The sequence below is a fragment of the Delphinapterus leucas genome, chromosome 8 (genome assembly GCF_059928025.1).
Source record: "Delphinapterus leucas isolate spDelLeu-1000000601 "Yukka" chromosome 8, BTC_Dleu_Yukka2, whole genome shotgun sequence".
Classification (NCBI taxonomy): domain Eukaryota; kingdom Metazoa; phylum Chordata; class Mammalia; order Artiodactyla; family Monodontidae; genus Delphinapterus; species Delphinapterus leucas.
Window position 1 is genome coordinate 69424589 of NC_143136.1, and position 15122 is coordinate 69439710.

Consider the following 15122-nt stretch of genomic DNA (forward strand, 5'->3'; position numbering starts at 1 on the left):
TACTTAAAAAAGAACTTGCAGACCATACGCCTTCAGAAGCAGTGGGAACTAGAAGATGGATTAGAAGAAGAAATGGCAATCAAGACATTATGGAGAACACAGACATAAAGAACAGACTAGTGGTTACCAGTGGGCAGAAGGAAAGGGGGAAGGGGCACGATAGGGGTATGGGATTAAGCGATACAAACTACTCTGTACAAAATAAATAAGCAACAAGGATATATTGTACAGCAAAGGGAAATAGAGCCATTATTTTGTAGTATGGAGTATAATTTATAAAAATATTGAATCACTATGTTGCATACCTGAAACTAATCTAGTATTGTAAACTGACTATACTTCAATAAAAAAGACATTATGGAGACATTGTGGCAGATCTCTAGGGAGTTCTTAAATCATTCCAGGTGTTTATTTTTTACCTAAAAATTAACATAGGCTTCTTTTTGTTGTATCATACATCATTTTACATATATAGGAGATCAATAATATAAAATATTTTAGCAGAAATTTTGTTAATGATTTGAGGCGTGATTCCTATAATTGTCTGCAAATTTAATAATATTTTCTTCCAACATTGTTTTAAAAAGATTCAGATATCTTCATTTATATGTTTTGCATGTGACAGCTACAAACACAGACTGTAACCTGAAGTCTAAAATTTTGTATTGGCAACTCAAATAACACAAGTAGTGTATCTCCAAGTGATTTGGTTTTCCAAAATGGTGAACAACTTTTGGTAAAGTTATGAACAAAAAAAAGTAAAAATCTTCATTCTATATGGTAGTTGTAGCTCTGAAAGTTTCAGTGTATATTAAAATATGTGAAACAAGTTCAAGGCTTAGATCATTATAAATAGGCTTTTCACCTACATGAATGCCTGTTGGGACATCTGGGTCAATTTTTCATGGTGAGAGAATAGACACCTCCCATCACTGTAACAAACAAAAATTCCCCCACAGATGCCTCTAGGGTGAAGTACTGTTGCAGTGTGAAAAGTATGCTTAAGGGTTTGAAATACAATTTAACTATACACCTGAGCTCAGTGTTTTATAATTTCATGTCAATATCCCCGTGTGCAGTAAAGTCACCTAAGCAGTGAAAATATGACATTAGAGTTGGGAAAAAGACAATATCTAAGAAATCTGAAGTCCTAGAATATTTTACAAATTTAAATATTAAGATATAGGCTGGGAATGTAGCCATAGAATGATACAAGAAAGGAAACACTATCTAGGATATGTTACAAAACTAAATTAGTGATGTGTATAGGAGAGTTTTACAAAGAATGGGGTTTCTCACAGACCTATCTGAAAGCTAGATTAATTTGGTAACTTTGGGCTCTTATTTCTCTTCTTGTCATATAAATAGAAAAGAGAGTAAGAATCTATATTCAAATGAGAACGTACTGGGAAATAAATGCCCAGAGAACTTAGTGACATTTTTTACATGGACAGACTTGGCCGTCATCATAGATAAAACTCAGAGAATGAACAGAAATGTACCTCAAGGAATACAGGGTTTCCTACATAGATTAAAAAATCTCTTAAAATTATTTCAATGTTTTATTATAACCAAATATCAGTATAAACTCTTATAAACAAATATAGTTTGATTTTCCTCCAGGGTGAATATGAACTAAATGGTGGGTATTTTTTTTTTTTGGATTATATTTGATCTGAGTTGATTGACAGTTGTGGTCCAAAATACACTATCTATAAATTTAATTTTCAAGGGTTTATACCTCACTTGGTGCATAAAGCACATTCTGATCTCCAAAATGTGTTAGTTTCATTCTGAACAGGGGGTAAAAATAGCATAAGGCAAAATGTGCTGACTAGCAAGTTCATTCACGCAGTTTGCATGTTTCAAGCACTCTCCAGGCAGAAAGTTAATGGCTGTATAGCACTCGTGGGCTCAGGATTTTTATAAAAGTCTTCCTCATGCTAATTTTTAAGAGCTGCATAATGGTATAAGTAATATTACCAATTGTATAAGAAATTCTTTGGAGCATTTCTTGACTCTCTATAAGCAACAGACAATAGGTTCATCTCAAAAGAATATGTAGCTGGTCAGTGTACTTATCCTCAACTAAGGGGCCCAGGGTCTTGGCACAGTGCCAAATTGTCTTCGTAAGAAGGGAATGTGAGACGTGACTAGCGTTGGTCCAAGAGTCCAAATTTCCAGGAATAAGATCTGGGTATCTAATGTATAGCATGGTTTAAAAAAAAAAAGATGTAACCAGGTGCTGGCAACCCCAGACAAGTCTTATTTACCCAACTATGGTCACTTCAATTTTAAGTTATGTTTGCCAAAGCATTCTTCTGCTATGTTTTTTTCCCCCTCAAAAAGTGGTCAGCCTTAAATCTAAATAAAAGGGAAAAAAAGAAAAGAAAGGAAAGATTTAAAAATCCCACATAGGAGCCAAATTCTTCAATATAGTCCACATAACACACACACACACACACACACACACACACACACACACACACACACACATACACACAAATGACATTTGTCCTTCTCATTGTTACCTGAAATTCCTGTCTGGACTTAACTCTCAGAATCTCTGGGAAGCATCTCATACAGGTAATAGAAGCATATGAAGAACACAACTGGCTTGTCACTTGTTATGGCACAGGGAAGGGAGTAATACGAATTGGAGCAGGCTAGACAGCCATTCAGAAGTTTCATGGCCAACATGATTTTAACCTTCCTTGAATAATTCCTAAATTATAAAAGTCCTTCCTTGAATAATTCTTAAATTATATAAAAAGAAATTCTTGAGAAACTTTGAAAGTAGAATTTAGCCAATAATAGGGAGTAGAGTTCGTTCTTTTATTCCAACCTTTAATGAAAGAAGCCAGTTAACAGCTAAAGCTGTCATCTGCTCTCTGGGTGCACACCTAGGGCACCATCTTATCCTTGGATACTCACATGCCTCTCCATATGTCAGATGGTGAACAGGTATCAGCCAGCTGCATTTAGTCACATCTGAATCAGGGTCACAATGGTCATGGATTACTAACAGGTCATTCAAGACCATCTCTTTCTTAATTTTTCCTGATATTGCTTTTACAAATACTTTCCAATTTTTTAGGGCCTTTTAATCATATCAAGTCAAGCCTCCTGGGATCCACGTCGGATTCAAACCTCAACAAATACAGCACCATTAACAAGATTCCACAGCTCACTCTGAATTTTTCAGATGTCAAAACTGAAAAAAAGAACACATCCCCTCCTTCTTCAGATAAAACCATTATTGCACCCAAAGTTAAAGATCGAACACACAATGTGACAGAGAAAGTTACCCAGGTAGGACACGATTTTACTATCAATTTTAACTGTTTTTAAAGTTATTTTCTGCACCATAAAACTCATTCCTTTTCCTATGAATGAATATTAAGAGAGGTAAGCCATTTATTTGCACTCCAATTTCTCAGAAGTTGGGTGACCCTCTAATGTAATAGATAAATAAAACTACAGACTATGATTTTATCTATTGCAAGACTAAGCAAAAATGGGCTGGCTTGGTTTTCTTGTTCCTTTTGTTGCAGAAGTGGTTAACCAGCTATTCATCATGTGTGGGCATTTATTGTTTTGCTGCCAACTCTTGCATTATTAAAGTATGTGTTTTTTTTTAATATAATGGATGTGTCTATCGAAGGTTTAGGCAACTAATTGGGATTTACTCTTAACTGTGGCCCTCTTTTTGCACTTACACTACTAAGTAGAGTCAGGTATAAGTCAGTGGAATTGGGGAAAAGAAATGTCTGAGTTGATGAAAAGTCAGAGTGAAACAATATATTTCACAGGAACAATATTTTATTGTTTTTTTTAAAAAATATTGCAAGTTGAACTAAGGTAAAAGGTACTGTCTAGCAAGAGTCCTGTTTTAAAGAATAGAGAAAAATGATTTGTATTTATTATATCAAAATACCAACCTAAGCGGTACCCAGCTTTTGCTTACAATGCACTTACATTGTTGGGAATTCATGAGTCTAAAATTTGTGCCAAGTAAACAGTTTTTGTTTTTTTACAAACAATTTAACCTAGTATATTTGCTTAGCAAATCTTTTTATAAACAGTCACAATATAAAGATAAACTTGACCCCAATCTCTATCCCAAGCATTTAAGATTTTACATTAATATAGTTTTTTGTAATTGTAATCACTACAAACAACACTATAGTAGTTTGTAAATAATGTCTTAAATGTGAGCTAAAATAGCTGTGTAAAGACCACGAGTCAGTTGTAAATAGACCTGAGTAGTCTCTATTTATTTGAGATGAGAGATTATACATGCCATACTCAAATATATATTTTGATATTTATGTAGTAATGAGGCTTTCTACCCTTGGCATTTTGTTTTTCTCAACTTATACTTAGTAAACTGGGCCCAACAGTGTTAAATGAATAGTCTACTATTATTTGTGTTGTATTGACACCGTTTTGATAGCTTTGGATTTTACTTGCAATTAACTCAAAAAATATATTATTTGTAGACCATAATCATCATATGGATATATAGAAAGAGATTTTAGAAATTGAACAGTAGGCTGGTTGCAGACATTAGGGTCAGGGTCCTGCCAGTAGCGTAAGTGAGTAAAGTAGTCATGGTAGCACAGCAGGCATGGTAGGGGCTACAGGGACTTACAGAGCCCAGAGTCCCTCCTGAGCAGATGGCTGCCACTCAGCTCCAGCTAACTGTGGTCATGCAAGAATGCTTGACCAATGTTTTCAAATCTTCCAATTTTAAAAAGAATCTAGAAATCCAGAATTTAAGATAAACTCTTTATTTCTAAAAGTTGGCAAACTAATTCAAAATGCTTTTATAGGCCAAACAAAACATACCTAAGGCCTGTGGGCAGCCAAGTTTGATCTTTGCAAAGTTTTCATGAGCTTGGTTCACTACAGGGCCTACCTTATCCTGCCACATTCAGCAGGTCCACTGTGCCAGGAGGAGATGAATGTACACATGGATCGGAGGTGGCACCTCTACTGGGACTTTCTGAGCCTGGTGAGAGGAAACATTTATACAAATAGCGCTAATGAAATCATGGTGTTAAAGAATACAGGAACACAGGTCGAGGGAAAGTAATTATACTTTAAGGGAGGAAATTTCAGAGAAGAAAAACAGATGAGATGGGACATTTAAGATGGATCCAGAAGGTTACTTATCAAACTGGGTAGTGAGTGATGTTTAAAAGCATAACTCAGAGTCGCATGCACTTGTGCTTTAATTCTGGCTAAGTCATTTATTGTGACATTGAGGCAAGTTTTAGTGATGACAAAACTTATTTCTCAGTGTTGATATAAGAATTAAATAGAATGATGTGTGGAAAGTGTTCATCAAGGTGCTATGTACATGGCAAGCAACATCAACCATTATTCTGTTTATTAATGTTCTTGTATGACTTCTCCTGGCCCTCTGCACTATTGCTGCAGGATCCTTTTATCTACACCCTGCCACGACCTAGTAAAACACCTGGGAGAGTAGAGTTCATGAACGTTTACTGAAGGAAGGAAAGCAAGAGAAGTTGACCAAGCAGACAAGGGAAGGGGTGAGAATCCCAGGTAGAGGAAACAGCAAGAACAAAGTTGTAGAGGCACAAAAGTCCTAGTGCCTTCTCCTAACAAGTAGGTTCTTGAGCCAGGGAGTTGCTGGGCTGGGCAGGGGCTTGTTACAGATTGGGGAGCTGCTGGAACTTTCCCCTCTAGATGGTTCTTCAATACCTTTCTCCTCAAGTGCCTTGGGGGGTTGAGTAAAATGCAACAGCTGCCATCAGAAGGTGAGCATTCTTTTAAGGTCTCATGCTTTCTCTTTAAAATCCCTGTGACTTTCATATTTAGCTCCATAACATTACAATACTTGTTTTAGCATTTAAAAAAATGTTTAAAACTGTTACTTACCACTGAGGGACACTGAGGCCCACAACAAAGCCCCATAGTTTTCCTACAGTTTCTTATACTTCACCCAAATCATCATGGAGTGCCCCTCCGCACAGCTTCCGAACTACCCCAGGTTGAGGAGCAGGCAAAAAACCTTTTGAAGGTGGGCTTCCCTGGTGGCGCAGTGGTTGAGGGTCCGCATGCCGATGTAGGGGACACGGGTTTGTTCCCCGGTCCGGGAAGATCCCACATGCCGTGGAGCGGCTGGGCCCGTGAGCCATGGCCGCTGAGCCTGCGCATCCGGAGCCTGTGCTCCGCAATGGGAGAGGCCACAACACTTTTTTTTTAACAATGTAAAAGATACAGTGATAGGAAGGAGATTCTGGAGACAGAACACTTAAGTAGCTATGGTTCTGGCCAGAAATGATGAGAGACTGGAAAAAGATTGAGACTGAAAACTAGAAAGAAGGGGATATGTAGGCTCGCTCTATCTTCTTTTTAGGCCCCCTTTAGCTCTTAGTAGCAAACCTTCCAGTTGTCAACATGTCAAACCAAACAAGGTGGAGATCAAATACTGAGACATTCCTCCTGCAAACGTAGCCTCTGGAAATTTTTTTAAGCGCTTGAAAGCAGAGCGAGCCTATAGCTATTTTCTCATTTAGTGTTTGTGAAGTTTCCTGATTGTAGCTATCTCTGGAATCCCCATATTCACAACATATAGTACCACTTGCCTCCTAGTCTCTAGAAATAATTTTGTAGTGACTCAGAAACTTTACTATTACCTTTGTTAGGACTACGTGGAAATCCTCCTTGTCAAGATATTCTCAACATATTTGCTGTAGGCAGCCAGCAGTATTTCCGTTATCTAATGTTCTAATATGTTTTATTCCCTTGATGGACTTGTATGGTAATCCTTTTTTCAAAAGATATCAGGGCTTTGTTCATCAATCATTCAATAAGGATTTTTAAACACTCCTCTGAGCACAAACAATAGAGCAGACATCAAGAAAAAAAAAGGCATAAATGAAAGAAACAATTCATCTCTGTTCACCGTTATACTCTCTCACCATTTGGATCTTATCTCTATTGTACTCGTTATACTCTCTCACCATTTGGATCTTATCTCTATTGTACTTTGGCTAATTATTAATTAACCAGTTAGTTGTTTGCCTCCCCAGCTAGATTGAGCAGGGACCATGTTGCTATCCATTCATCTATTCATTCATTCGTGCATCTGTGTATTTTTTTATTCACTCAACAAGCATTTATTGAGAGCTAGTATGTACAGTGTTAGTTTCCGGGAATTCATATTAAAAGGCAAATTCTCTGCCTTCAAGAAGTGATGGAGACAGACAAGTTCAGTACATAGGCATTGTAATGCAGTGTGAAGTATTACACTATAGGTAAACTCAGAGAGCAGAGAGTGCTGGGAGAGGAAACATTGCCTGTATTGGGAGGTTGGGGTGGTGACTGGGAAATATAAACTCTTAGATGAGTTTTGAAACTTGAGAATTTTCTGAGATTGTATGTTAGAATCTGGAGTGGGGCACATTTGGGAAACTGTGAATACCAATGGATGAATGAAGCATGAGGTGTTTGTATTACTAGAGCCTAACGTAAGACACAGCACCTAAGAATCTTAAAAGATTCAGAAATGCACCACCAAAGGTGTTGGAGAGAATTAAGCAAGAGTAAATCTGTGGGTAAAAAATTCCCAAGGCAAATGCCTGCCTTCCAAACTCTTCCCTCAAGCAAGATTCTCATTCTTGATGTTGTCTTAGGTCCAAAGATTCCTTCTAGTGGCTGGTCTGAGAGGCCAAACTTCTGCATGCATCAGCTCTTTATGTCATATTCCATCTGACCTTCTCTATTCATTGAAGGAAGTAGAAAATAACTCTCAGAGGATGTGGGTTTTTTCTTCCTTAACTACAATCCACCTGGTACAGGCAAATGTGTAGTAGGGTCCACTTTGGGGAAGTGGGGCCTTGGTTGGATAATTACTACCAAATTCCAGTGGAGTGATGTAGAGAAAACAATGAATTGGAAGAAATGTGTGGGTGAAGAGCAAAGATCTGCTTTCACCATGCGATTGCATTTCTCAGTAAAGGATCAAATTCTTGGCTGTATCTGCCCCCTTTTAAATAAAAGTAAACCAAACTTTTACACTCTCATATCATTTCATTATTTCTGAGGCTAGTTCTAGTTCAGATGTTATGCTGAGCTTTAGGATAAAATGTATCATTTTGTTGTCACATTCAGCTCTTACAAATTTTGTACTAGATCACTCTCCCTAGATAGGCATAAGAATGTCAGAAGGTTTAAGAAGATGGCATTGTGGGTTTCAAATCTTTATTGGCCAGTCACATAAGGCTCTATCAGTCAGTGCTGTAACAGAATGCAAGTAATAGAAGCCTGAGTGAAACCACTTTAAGCAAAAAATGAAAGGAGGAGGGTCAGCTTATAGGGTCACATAACCAAAAAGTGCAGGGGCTGTTCTGCTTTGGGCCACAGCTACATTCATTGTTTGAACAGTTGATGACATTCTCTCCTCTCAGCCTTGCTTTCTTCTGTATTGACTTCATGCTACATCTGATGGAAGCAAGGTCCTTAGACTCTTCTGTCTTACCTAATACTCACAGTTGGTGATCTGATGGGAAAGGCTTTCTCTCCACCAGTGTCCATATCAATTCCCGAGATAGTGGACTCTGACTGGCCAACCTGAGTCCTGTGCTCAGCCTTGTGGTGGAAGAAGTATAGCCCTTGACTGCGGACCACACCAGAAAAAAGCAGCGGGGAAGGAAGGGCTCTAAGGAAAGAAAGCAAAACAACAGTGGCCCATTGTGTAGATGAAGATAAGAATTCAGACTAACAGCATCACACACACACACACACACTAAATGCACATTATATGCTGGGTAGGCTCTAGAGACACAGAAGTATAAAACCTAGTACCAGTACTCAAGGGGTTATAAACTACTTGGAGAAAAATATTACAGCAACATATAATAATAGCATTTGCAAATGCTAATATAATAAGTACTACAAGATCATATTATGAAACTAAAGGTAGTTTGAGTTTCCTTTATATACAATACTGGCCAAATTATGAGCAAATAGTTCCACAACTTATTATTTTACTACTTAAAAGGAATGTCTAGTGAACTTAATAGAAACCCATATTGTGGTCATCAGAAAGACATATGATGAAGAAAAGAATTACTACTAGTCCACAACTATGGTTTTCTTATAGCTTTACTAAGGAGAATACTCAAAATAATTAGTTTCAGGAGTAATCACTAAGAGACTTAGGTCACAAGAGAGAAATTTCTGAATGTTTAAAAGGCCATATAATTTTGAAATGTACATAGAACCTTAAACCTAAAATAAATTCCCATTATCTGGGATTTATTTAAGTATATTATTGGCGTGAAAATAGAATTATGATAGATTTAATAATAGGTGACACTGATTGAGCATTTACTATGTGCCAGGCTCTATGCTAAGTGGTTTAACAGATTATCAATTTTAATCCACATAACACTCCTATGAGTTGGTACTATTATTATCATCTCTAGCTCATAGAAGAGGAATCAAGTTTAGGAAGAAGGAAGCAACTTACCTAGGTCACACAATAGATGGTGAAAGTGGGCTTCAGACCGAGATCATCTGACTCGAAGAGTGAAGATCTTAATCTCTAAAGTACATCCTCTTTAATTCTGTTTTGTTTTCTTATCTGTCCCCTAATTCTACTCAGAAGTTAGCATGGCGTTGGGAAATACCTGTAACATTTGGCTGTATGGCAAAATATCCTAATCTAAATGTTTACTAGTAACTGATTAGAGAAGTGAGTCTACAGAAATAAGGAAGAGAATGTGGTATATTTTCTCTAAAACTCCTCAAACTCTGCAGAAAGCAGCTGAATAAAACCATCGTTAAGGATGCATTATTTCTTGTTTAAGTTCATATCCCATTTTTCTTTTTTTTTTGTTTAACATCTTTATTGGAGTATAATTTCTTTACAATGATGTGTTAGTTTCTGCTTTATAACAAAGTGAATCAGCTATACATATACATTTATCCTCATATCTCCTCCCTCTGGCGTCTCCCTCCCACCCTCCTTATCCCACATCTCTAGGTGATCACAAAGCACCCAGCTTATCTCCCTGTGCTATGCAGCTGTGCTCCCCACTAGCTATCTATTTTACATTTGGTAGTATATATAAGTCCATGCCACTCTCTCACTTCATCCCAGCTTACCTTTCCCCCTCCCCATGTCCATTCTCTATGTCTGCATCTTTATTCCTGTCCTGCCCTAGGTTCTTCAGAAACTTTTTATTTTTTAGATTCCATATATGTGTTAGCATACGGTATGTGTTTTTCTATTTCTGACTTACTTCACTCTGTATGACAGACTCTAGGTCCATCCATCTCACTCCAAATAACTCAATATCGTTTCTTTTTATGGCTAATATTCCATTGTATATATGTGCTACGTCTTCTTTATCCATTTATCTGTTGATGGTCACTTAGGTTGCTTCCATGTCCTGGCTACTGTAAATAGAGCTCAGTGAACATTGTGGTACATGACTCTTTTTGAATTATGGTTTTCTCAGTGAGATTGCTGGGTCATATGGTAGTTCTATTTTTAGTTTTTTAAGGAACCTCCATACTGTTCTCCATAGTAGCTATGTCAATTTACATTCCCACCAACAGTGCAAGAGGGTTCTCTTTTCTCCACACCTTCTCCAGCATTTATTATTTGTAGATTTTTTGATGATGGCAATTCTGACTGGCGTGAGGTGATACCTCACTGTAGTTCTGATTTGCATTTCTAATGATTAGTGATGTTGAGCATCCTTTCATGTGTTTGTTGGCAATCTGTATATCTTTGGAGAAATGTTTATTTAGGTCTTCTGCCCATTTTTGAATTGGGTTGTTTGTTTTTTTGATATTGAGCTGCATGAGCTGCTTATAAATTTTGGAGATTAATCCTTTGTCCGTTGCTTCGTTTGCAAATATTTACTTGCATTCTGAGGGTTGTCTTTTTTTTTTTTTAACATCTTTATTGGGGTATAATTGCTTTACAATGGTGTGTTAGTTTCTGCTTTATAACAAAGTGAATCAGTTATACATATACTTATGTTCCCATATCTCTTCCCTCTTGCGTCTCCCTCCCTCCCACCCTCCCTATACCACCCCTCCAGGCGGTCACAAAGCACAGAGCTGATATCCCTGTGCTATGCGGCTGCTTCCCACTAGCTATCTACCTTACGTTTTTTAGTGTATATATGTCCATGCCTCTCTCTCGCTTTGTCACAGCTCACCCTTCCCCCTCCCCATATCCTCAAGTCCGTTCTCTAGTAGGTCTGTGTCTTTATTCCTGTCTTACCCTTAGGTTCTTCATGACATTTTTTTCTCTTAAATTCCATATATATGTGTTAGCATACGGTATTTGTCTTTCTCTTTCTGACTTACTTCACTCTGTATGACAGACTCTAGGTCTATCCACCTCATTACAAATAGCTCAATTTCATTTCTTTTTATGGCTGAGTAATATTCCATTGTATATATGTGCCACATCTTCTTTATCCATTCATCTGATGTTGGGCACTTAGGTTGTTTCCATCTCCGGGCTATTGTAAATAGAGCTGCAATGAACATTTTGGTACATGACTCTTTTTGAATTATGGTTTTCTCAGGGTATATGCCCAGTAGTGGGATTGCTGGATCATATGGTAGTTCTATTTGTAGTTTTTCAAGGAACCTCCATACTGTTCTCCATAGTGGCTGAACCAATTCACATTCCCACCAGCAGTGCAAGAGTGTTCCCTTTTCTCCACACCTGAGGGTTGTCTTTTCATCTTGTTTATGGTTTCCTTTGCTGTGCAAAAGCTTTTGAGTTTCATTAGGTCCCATTTCTTTATTTTTGTTTTTATTTCCACTTGTCTATGAGGTGGGTCAAAAAAGATCTTGCTGCTGTGATTAATGTCATAGAGTGTTCTGCCTATGTTTTGCTCTCAGAGTTTTATAAGGTCTGGCCTTACATTTAGGTCTTTAATCCATTTTGGTTTATTTTTGTGTATGGTGTTAGGGAGTGTTCTGATTTCATTCTTTTACATGTAGTTGTCCAGATTTCCCAGCACCGCTTATTGAAGAGGCTGTCTTTTCTCCATTGTATATTCTTCCTTCCTTTATCAAAAATAAGGTGACCATAGGTGTGTGGGTTTATCTCTGGGCTTTCTATACTGTTCCATTGATCTGTATTTCTGTTTTTGTGCCAGTACCATACTGTCTTGATTACTGTAGCTTTGTAGTATAGTCAGAAGTCCTGGAGCTGATTCCTCCAGCTCTGTTTTTCTTTCACCAGATTGCTTTGGCTATTCGGGGTCTTTTGTGTTTCCATACAAACTGTGAAATTTTCTGTTCTAGTTCTGTGAAAAATGCCATTGGTAGTTTGATAGGGATTGCATTGAATCTGTAGATTGCTTTGGGTACAATAGTCATTTTCACAAAGTGGATTCATCCTATCCAAGACATAGTATATATCTCCATCTCTTTGTACCATCTTTAATTTCTTTCATTAGTGTCTTATAGTTTTCTGCATACAGGTCTTTTGCCTCCTTAGGTAGGTTTATTCCTAGGTATTTATTCTTTTTGTTGCAATGGTAAATGGGAGTGTTTCCTTAATTTCTCTTTCAGATTTTTCATCATTAGTGTATAGGAATGCAAGAGATTTCTGTGCATTAATTTTGTATCCTGCTACTTTACCACATTCATTGATTAGCTCTAGTAGTTTTCTGGTAGCATCTTTAGGGTACTCTGTGTATAGTATCATGTCATCTGCAAACAGTGACAGCTTTACTTCTTCTTTTCCAATTTGGATTCCTTTTATTTCTTTTTCGTCTCTGATTGCTGTGGCTAAAACTTCCAAAACTATATTGATTAATAGTGGTGAGAGTGGACAACCTTGTCTTGTTCCTGATCTTAGAGGAAATGGTTTCACTTTTTCACCATTAGGAACGATGTTGACTGTGGGTTTGTCATATATGGCCTTTATTATGTTGAGGTAAATACCCTCTATGCCTACTTTCTGGAGGATTTTTATCATAAATGGGTGTTCAATTTTGTCGAAAGCTTTTATCCTTCATTTTGTTGATATGGTCTATCACATTGATTGATTTGAATATATTGAAGAATCCTTTCATTCCTGGGGTAAACTCCACTTGATCATGGTATATGCTCCTTTCAATGTGCTGTTGGATTCTGTTTGCTAATATTTTGTTGAGGATTTTTGCATCTATATTCATCTATATTCATCAGTGATATTGGCCTGTAGTTTTCTTTCTTGTTGACATCTTTGTCTGGTTTTGGTATCAGGGTGATGGTGACCTCGCAGAATGAGTTTGGGAGTGTTCCTCCCTCTGCTATATTTTGGAAGAGTTTGAGAAGGATAGGTGTTAACTCTTCTCCAAATGTTTGATAGAATTCACCTGTGAAGCCATCCGGTCCTGGGCTTTTGTTTGTTGGAATATTTTTAATCACAGTCTCAATTTCAGTGATTGTGATTGGTTTGTTCATATTTTCTATTTCTTCCTGGTTCAGTCTTGGAAAGTTGTGATTTTCTAAGAATTTGTCCATTTCTTCCAGGTTGTCCATTTTATTGGGATAGAGTTGCTTGTAGTAATGTCTCATGATCCTTTGTATTTCTGCAGTGTCAGTTGTTACTTCTCCTTTTTCATTTCTAATTCTATTGATTTGAGTCTTCTCCCTTTTTTTCTTGATGAGTCTAGTGATGGTTTATCAACTTTGTTTATCTTCTCAAAGAACCAGCTTTTAGTTTTATTGATCTTTGCTGTTGTTTCCTTCATTTCTTTTTCATTTACTTCTGCTCTGATTTTTATGATTTCTTTCCTTCTGCTAACTTTGCAGTTTTTTTTTCTTCTTTCTCTAATTGCTTTAGGTGTAAAGTTAGGTTGTTTATTTGCGGTGTTTCTTGTTTCTTGAGGTAGGATTGTATTGCTATAAACTTCCCTCCTAGAACTGCTTTTGCTGCATCCCATAGGTTTTGGGTCATCGTGTATTCATTGTCATTTGTTTCTAGGTGTTTTTTGATTCCCTCTTTGATTTCTTCAGTGATGTCTTGGTTATTTAGTAGTGCATTGTTTAGCCTCCATGTGTTTGTATTTTTTACAGTTTTTTTTTCCTTTAATTGATATCTAGTCTTACAGCATTGTGGTCAGAAAAGATAGTTGATACAATTTCAATTTTCTTAAATTTACCAAAGCTTGATTAGTGACCCAAGATATGATCTGTCCTGGAAAATGTTCCATGAGCACTTGAGAAGAAAGTGTATTCTGTTGTTTTGGGATGGAATGTCCGATAAATATCAATTAAGTCGATCTTGTTTAATGTATCATTTAAAGCTTGTGTTTCCTTATTTATTTTCATTTTGGGTGATCTGTCCATTGGTGAAAGTGGGGTGTTAAAGTCCCCTACTATGATTGTGTTACTGTCAATTTCCCCTTTTATGGCTGTTAGCATCTGCCTTATGTATTGAGGTGCTCCTATGTTGGGTGCATAAATATTTATAATTGTTATATCTTCTTCTTGGATTGATCCCTTGATCATTATGTAGTATCCTTCTTTGTCTCTTGTAATAGTCTTTATTTTAAAGTCTATTATGTGTGATATGAGAATTGCTACTTCAGCTTTCTTTTGATTTCCATTTGCATGGAATATCTTATTCCATCCCCTCACTTTCAGTCTGTATGTGTCCCTAGGTCTGAAGTGGGTCTCTTGTAGACAGCATATATATGGGTCTTATTTTTGTATCCATTCAGCCAGTCTGTATCTTTTGATGGACCATTTAATCCATTTACATTTAAGGTAGTTATCGATATGTATGTTCCTATTACCATTTTTTTAATTGTTTTTGGTTTGTTATTGTAGGCCTTTTCCTTCTTTTGTGTTTCTTGCCTAGAGAAGTTTATTTAGCATTTGTTGTAAAGCTGGTTTGGTGGTGCTGAATTCTCTTAGCTTTTGCTTGTCTGTAAAGGTTTTAATTTCTCCGTCGAATATGAATGAGATCCTTGCTGGGTAGAGTAATCTTGATTGTAGGTTTTTCCCTTTCATCACTTTAAATATGTCCTGCCACGCCCCTTTGGCTTGCAGAGTTTCTGCTGAAAGATTAGCTGTTAACCTTATGTGGATTCCCTTGTATATTATTTGTTGTT

General features: G+C 37.0%; 1 protein-coding gene across 1 annotated transcript in view; it reads left to right on the forward strand.

The window, feature by feature from the left end:
• Positions 1-15122, forward strand: part of KCNH7 (potassium voltage-gated channel subfamily H member 7) — a 149940-nt gene that overhangs the window by 31701 nt on the left and 103117 nt on the right. The window contains exon 4 of the mRNA XM_089915923.1: positions 3098-3312. Within this exon, the coding sequence (XP_089772049.1) occupies positions 3098-3312 (215 nt within the window). The remainder of the gene's footprint in view (positions 1-3097; positions 3313-15122) is intronic.